The sequence below is a fragment of the Salmo salar genome, chromosome ssa07 (genome assembly GCF_905237065.1).
Source record: "Salmo salar chromosome ssa07, Ssal_v3.1, whole genome shotgun sequence".
Classification (NCBI taxonomy): Eukaryota; Metazoa; Chordata; class Actinopteri; order Salmoniformes; family Salmonidae; genus Salmo; species Salmo salar.
In genome coordinates, this window is record NC_059448.1 from 15,351,709 (window position 1) to 15,359,005 (window position 7,297).

A 7,297-nucleotide genomic window follows, 5' to 3' on the forward strand; every position below is an offset into this window, starting at 1 on the left:
CCCTCCTCTCCCGCTCCACAGGAGCTTTGTGGGCCATATGTCTTCCTCATCTTCGCCGCGCTCCTGCTATTCTTCCTCATCTTCACCTTCTTCCGGGTGCCGGAAACTCGGGGGAAGACGTTCGACCAGATCTCCAACACCTTCAGCAAACACTCACCCGCCATGATAGATATGGACCTGGACATGGAGCTGGGCAAACGCAGCACAGAGATGGATTACCTGGGGGAGGAGGGGAGCCTCAACTGAGGGGATCCCATTGGGCAACTGGGGAAGGCAGGCAGAGGAGGCCAGACAGACTGTGGGGTGGTGGGCAGGGGAAGAGAAAAATGGTAACATCCTTTCACCATTTATCGAGTTGCATCTAGGCATATCAAGTAGGGAAGAGGGATGGCGTGTGGGTCGAGGGATAGGGAGGTGTAATCTGTTTGGAATGGGGGCCATAGTTGATGCAATAGCTGCCACTGGGAAATTAGACTAGAGTGAAAAATATTGGCAGAATCAGGGGTTGCAGGATTTGAGTCAAGGAAAAGGTTACACAATATTACAAAACATTGCACCAACTGAACAGACGCCAGAAAGGGTGAAGGGTCAGTGGGGTGGGAGATTTATTACCAGAGCAACCCATAATGGGTGATCAGGAACTAGAATGTTTCTGAACCTTGAGGCATTTACCCCACCCCCGGTGTACATGTACAGATGGGGGTGATTTGATTCTGAGAGACTGCACAGATGTTCAATAGAGGGAAAGAGACTTGGAGAAACTTGTATTCCTGCACTTTATCTACAAATACAGATGTTTTCAGAGAGAGAGAACCTGGTTGAAATAAGACAAAAAACATGTACCTTTTTACAAAGCTATGGCGTGTGGCATTGACTGACAGATTTTATTTCTGATCAAGTTAACAAGTCTCAAAGCAGGCTAACCACTCCACCGCTAGCAACCCACTTCGTGTCCCTAAACTTGCTTACACAAAATAGTGGACCGCTTTAACATGCGACTCATTGCACAGCCTACAGAGACTTTACGGAGAGGAAATCCTGTATTTAGTAGATCTTCAGTTTCTGAATGGGACAGGGCCCCAATGAGCACTACTAGTATTTATTCTACTGGTTTCCAAAAGTAGTCCTATATAGTTGATATGGCAACAGGCCTCTGATACCGTCGCAGCCATCTGTCCCTAAACAACTACGCATGTGCTGGTTGCTGTCTATTCTGTACCATTTTGAGTGACCATCTTCATGAAGATTTGTATCAAGTAGGACCTGTGGTTTATGTAAAGTACGAAAAAAAAAAAAACAAGGTATGCCGTGTTGTGGTTCACGTGACAATTGTCCCCATTTGACAGACATGTTGAGCCAACATTTCAGAGTAATTTCATATATTACCATCCCCAGAAGTGTCATAAAGCATATCAAATATACTGCAACTTAAGTCATGTTATAGTTTAGATGAAATATGTAACAGGCTCCTGTTCTTGATGCTACTGGAGCTCGAGTTGAAGAAATTAAATAACTTCAACTTTGGTTTTATCCCTCTAAATGTGATCCAAGACATTTACATTGCACTGAGTAATGTGGGCATACAAAGAACTGCATTGTAGTCTTTGCAAACATGATTTTTATAGACATTCTGATAAACTGACATCGCACAATCCCCTTCAAAACACCACAAAAAAAAAGAATTACAGTATTTCTTTAAACCAGCCTCAGGCCTTGATTATGAGAGGGTGTGGGCAGCAGCATGTTTTAGAATCTGGGGGGGGTGTGTCAGGTCCCAGACCGCATCACTACTCAAACCTGCTTTGCTTTCATGTTATCAAACTTAAATAGAGGCTGTATCCGCTCTGCCCTTTCTCAGTCAATTAAAGAAAACTTGCTGGAGGTTGTGGTTTAACTGGGCATCCAAGCAGGTTTACACTTTTTCCCCTCTCAATTTCTAAAAAAATGAGTATTTTCTCAATTGTAAACACACAACCCCCACTACTGACACAAATCAGGTGGGTATGTACTGTTAGATGGGGGACTGGGTCTAACAGTCCCTAGGACCTACAGAGAGAGACCGACAGAATGCCAAGAGGGGAGAGACCGACATTAAAACAAGATAAACTGAACACAAAATAATGCCACAACTTAACCTCAAAACAAGCCGTGGGTCCCACAGGATTTGAGCCTTCAATTGGCAACCAAATTACACCTGCAATATAGGTGGGCTTTCATTGAAGGCCAGAATGTCCCAAAATTATAAAGCAAACAGGAAAAGCATAATCCACGCCTGGTGCTTCCCATCCCGTCAAAAGATTTGTAATTCCTCTAAAAACCCATATGTAGAAAATTAACTCATTACTTGAGGAACTAAATGGTCACATACTCGTGACATCAGCTACGAGATGGCCAACAATGCCGTTTTGTAGTAGTGCAATAGGCGTAACCCTAAACCCTCCTCCACCCAATCCCTGAAAGGTTGCATCAGTTTAGTGTGGGGTTCCACCGTTTGCCTGGGGTGACGTGACACCATCCGCTCAGAGGCGTCATTCTGCGACCACGGGAACTGTCGTGGCAGGTGCCTGGAAAGGAAGATTTTTTTTAGACTTAGTTCGCCATAACTATCCAAAAAAACTATTAAAATGACAAAACTACATAAATGAGTACCTACAGTAAGACTTCAGCATCCAAGTTATGACCAGAAGAAACAGTAAAAATAAAAGTACTGAAGACTTTGGGGTGCCTCCTACCTCTGGTGATTTGTGGATGGTTTTGGGGGAGGACTTGGGGGACATCTTAGGGGAGCCTTTAGGGGAGGACTTGGGGGAGGCCTTGACATCAGCTGGCTTGGAGGTCTGAAGGGGGGTGCTAGGCCCCAAGGCTGGCTTCTCTGTCCCATCCTAAGATATGAACAGAGTGGAAACTTTGTCAGGTAACATATTGTACAGAGGAAACATTTCCGTCGCAACATTACATAGGCAGCACTGAGCGGCTCACTTTAGAGACAGTGTTCGACTCAGAGTTCCTCTGCCTGCGGCGGCTGAACTGTCGGCGGGGTTTCTGGCTGTCTTCATTGGTCTGCTTCCCATTTGTCTGCTTGGCCTCCTGGGCCTCCACCTCCTGTCCGTGCGCTGCCTGGCCTTCCTGCCTCTCGGTGCGGGCGCTGCCATCCTGCTTACCCTCTCCAGGGGGTGGGCGAGGACGGAAAGGCCTGAGAAGGTTAAGTGGCGTGGGACAAAGTCAAATAGGCCTATGGGCTCAAAAAGAGCCATTGACATTTTAACCTCCTATCCCAAATAGCTCTGCCAGCAAAAAAGTGCCATGTCGCAAGTCTCACCTGCGGTACTGGGGCCTGAACCTGCGCGGTGGCGGCCTCTGCTGGTCGCCTTCCACTGCTCCCTCCTGTTCCCCTGACTCGCCCTGGGGAGAGACCAGACAACACGACACTAAAGGAGAGAACTGATTACACAACAGATATTCACAGGATGACGTCCAACCTTCCTCAACCCCATCCCTCCATTTGCAGACATTTACAAACTGGACAGAAGGAAGCAATATTCATAGTAAATTAAAGTGGAAGTAAATTGCTGGTAGTAAGTTCCATTCACCATATTACTTTATCCATCTGTTTCTCTTCAAATAAGTCAACATGGAGGGAAAGGAACTTTAATCTGTTAGGATGCACCTTCCCCATCCATCTACCCCCTCACCTCTTGTCCTTCCCGTCTGGGTCGACGGGGCCTGCGTCGTCGCGGTGCGGGTCGTTCACCACCGTTCTCCCCTCTGCCATTCTCCCCTTCGCCTTCCGAGGTGGGGACAGAGGTGCCGTCACCCTTATCATCAGGCCGAGGGCTGCGAGGGGAGACGCGGCGGCGGAAGCGACGTTTGTTGGGCGCATAGCGGCTGCCTTTCACAGGAACGCCGCCAGGCCCGGTTACGCTGGCTGCCTCAGAGCCCTGAGAGAGGGAAAGAGCTTGTTGGAGAGATATTTAAGACAATGAAAATGTTATTGAATTCTCAATGTGCAATTCAAACAGTTTTAGTGACATTGAAGCATAGTTCCCACAATCATTATTACCCAGTCATTTGACATTTCTCCGAATGTAGAAAGCTGCACACCTTACGACATAAAACTGAACTTGGCTTACAACTAAGTCAGAGGCATGAAAAGGTTTTTCACAATTTGATTTGTGATACCTATCCTTTAAGGCTTGTTAATTAAGGGTGATATAAAATGAAAGCCCATCCTTACAGGTTTACCTACCTTGGTGGCCTCGACCACGTCGAACTCCACCACCTCCCCATCTCCAACACTGCGAAGGAACTTCCTGGGGTTGTTGTTCTTGATGGCAGTCTAAACAGCAGATGGATTGGGTGATGTGATACAGGGTTGTATTCACTAGGCACCGAACAGAAGAAAGCAGACTGAAACAGTAAGGGACTACCTGAACTGGTCCAATAGGAAACCCTCCTTTTCAATTGTAAAACAGTGCGCATGAATGAATGTGACCCAGTGGTAATAAGCAGCAGGTGCTCTTCCTGACATGGACTTAATCTTGCTGGGCTTACCTGATGAACAAAAACATCTTCTTTGGTGTCATTTCTGAGGGGAAAAATAACATCAGTTATCCCATCCATGACAAACCATATCCATGTTAGTGTCAGATCGCTGTACTACAAAGTGCATGCATTGTGACAAAAGTAATGCCCATTGTGTCAAATGTAATGCCCTTCAGTGTACAGTTTAATTGCACATCAGACAGCCACATTAAACAAAATAAATGATTCAGGGGCACCGTCTAGCGCATAACAGGTTACCTGTTGATAAAGCCATAGCCATTGCGCACGTTGAACCATTTCACGGTGCCTTGGACTGCAGTGGCTGCAAAAACAAAGTTGTATTTTTTTCACATGTATTTTATTTGGGATTCATGCTGGGACAAATGTATTTTACAGGTGAGCCCTGCATACACAACTAGTGTACACATCAATAAACGAAAAGTAAAACAACCATAGAACACAGTTGTCAGTAAAAGAAAGTTCCTCAGACTTAGTTAAATACTATTCACAAATATCAAGTTCAAGTCAAACCTTTAAGTCAATTTGGCAAAAATTAATAGCATCTGAAGACTTAACGGGAAAGTATTATATTAACGTGTCTAAAATGTTCTCCCTTATCGCAACTTATTTTATCAACCAAAGTACTTCAAGCTAGGCTGCAGGATGTGGCATTCGCGTCAATCATTAACAATACTTGACTAGAACCTACCGACTAGGGCAAGTGGGACTAGTGTTTCCTGTGAAAACAGTTCATTTTTCGACATCGTAGTTAGTGCAATACATGAATACGCCTAGTAGTTGCAACTAAAAACAAAAAAGGTAACTGCCACCGCTATTGGAATGTTGAATTGCAACTTCAGCCAAAGAATTTGCACCACTGCGCAATGCAGAAAACATTTTATGAAAGTCAGAACGTGGCAAATAAGTATGGATAAGTGATTATTTTGGGCCGAAGGACTGTCAGATGGGAAAAATCAGACTTCAATCAATGACCTACACCTGTGGATGAATTCCCTCCGTCTTGGAAAACGTGACATCTGATAAAGTGAAGTTAGATTATTATTTTGACAGCATTAGCCTACATTCAACCACGTCGATAACTACATTTGTTTCAATTAATTTATAAAAACCGAGTGCGTATAAATAGGTTGGCACATATAGGGGTAATTTGAAAAATCGTACGTCGTACGCGCTTCTTGAATAATATGTAGCAACATTAATGTCATAGTCCTATAATAGAGCAGACATGTAATCCAATTGTTTGAAGCCCAAGTCAGGGCGTAAAAGATGGACGTGGAACTTGAGAAACGATACACTCCAGAAACTGCTTAGGTTCAGCACAATTTGATATGGGTGTGCAATGTGGGCTACCCCAATTGATTAACATCACCCAAGACCTACAAACTGACAAGACAATATAGGCTACGCACTTTCTACCTACCCAATTTGTAGCCAGCTGACATCTTTTACGCATTGATTTGAAACACCTGGCCAATGTTGCTGCCTTGACACATCCACACACACACAACACTAACGAATTATTCAAACTTTTGTCAAGGAAGGTCTCTTCTCCACTAGTAATTATACTTTCCCTACCTATAATTTTTCTCTCCGGCTGTGGCGGTTCTTCCACTGGTGCCGACGATGGGGCGCTCTGCGCTTCTGTGTCGGTCATACTCGCACGGATACAGATTCCCAATAATGTCCCCCTCTTGTCTTATTAACTTTGCTCAGATCACCACCGCAAACTTTTTATCCAGACCACCTCCCGGGATTCCCGATGTTAACCACGCCCTCATTGGTATCCTAATAGCCAATCCAGCAGTCTCATTGGCTCAGCAAGGAAGGCAATTGGAAGGGCCAAGGCTGCGAATAATGACAAGTTTGACGGTGAAAGCAGGTAGGTAGACCGGTGATTGACTGAATGAGGTGTTGTTCTGCATGCAACCTCTCAGGACTGTGAATGAGCGGGCATGGCCAATATATAGGATGTACAAATTATTTTGAAAGCACATAGCATAGGAAACATTAGCATAGGAAACAATGTGTGTTTAAGACGCAAAGTGGAATTCAGATGGCCTATATATCATATATGATAAAGTCTAGATCTTCTTGGTGTTCCCTTCTCCTATAGCATGAGCAATGAGCGCATTATATATATTTAAAAATAATAATAATAATACAACAATAACGCACAAAATAGGCTCTAGCCTAAGGCATACTTAGGCTTAGTTTACTTGGTCAATCAATAATGTAGACCAAATAGCCCTACTTGTCCAGTCTGTTGCTACAGGCCCTAGGCTACTACACAACCTGGTGTGCACTTGTCTCTCTGTTTTGGATATTACAGCTCGTGCTGCCGTCAGATATAAATTAAACACAGTTGGTCCCGTGCCAAATCAGTCAGCACAAACACCCCAGGCAGACATGGTGCTCAAAAGGCCCCGGCCCCTCATCTTTTCTCAGGCCCATGCCCTGACTCATCCACCAGTCCCAATCCTACCCACTCCTCCTTTTTACCTCAGAGCCTCCACCTGGCCCTTTGGCCTTCCATACATACAGTGCCAGTCAAAAGTTTGTACACACCTACTCATTCAAAGGTTTTTCTTTATTTGTACTATTTTCTACATTGTAGAATAATAGTGAAGACATCAAAACTATGAAATAACACATATGGAATCATGTAGTAACCCAAAAAGTGTGAAACAAATCAAAATATATTTTAGATTTTAGATTCTTCAAAGTAGCCACCCTT

General features: G+C 44.4%; 2 protein-coding genes across 4 annotated transcripts in view; one reads left to right on the forward strand and one right to left on the reverse strand.

Annotated features, from left to right (window-relative positions):
• The window catches only part of LOC100136540 (solute carrier family 2, facilitated glucose transporter member 4), a 33,524-nt gene extending 32,000 nt beyond the window's left edge, over positions 1-1,524 (forward strand). For both annotated transcript variants that reach the window (XM_045721584.1, XM_014206765.2), the window contains exon 11: positions 22-1,524. In XM_045721584.1, the coding sequence (XP_045577540.1) occupies positions 22-246 (225 nt within the window). In that variant the 3' untranslated portion in view covers positions 247-1,524. The remainder of the gene's footprint in view (positions 1-21) is intronic.
• Positions 843-6,320, reverse strand: LOC106608671 (Y-box-binding protein 2-A). 2 transcript variants are annotated; one of them, XM_014206766.2, is made up of 9 exons: positions 6,139-6,320; positions 4,801-4,864; positions 4,552-4,585; positions 4,235-4,336; positions 3,693-3,938; positions 3,320-3,402; positions 2,980-3,193; positions 2,733-2,882; positions 843-2,564 (listed from the first exon to the last, which is right to left on the reverse strand). In XM_014206766.2, the coding sequence occupies exons 1-9, from the start codon at positions 6,215-6,217 to the stop codon at positions 2,529-2,531; spliced, it is 1,008 nt and encodes a 335-aa protein (XP_014062241.2). In that variant the 5' UTR covers positions 6,218-6,320; the 3' UTR covers positions 843-2,528. The 2 variants fall into 2 exon arrangements, with proteins under 2 accessions (XP_014062241.2, XP_014062242.2); XM_014206767.2 differs by having other exon boundaries at positions 4,247-4,336; positions 6,139-6,319.
• Positions 6,321-7,297: the final 977 nt, after the last annotated feature.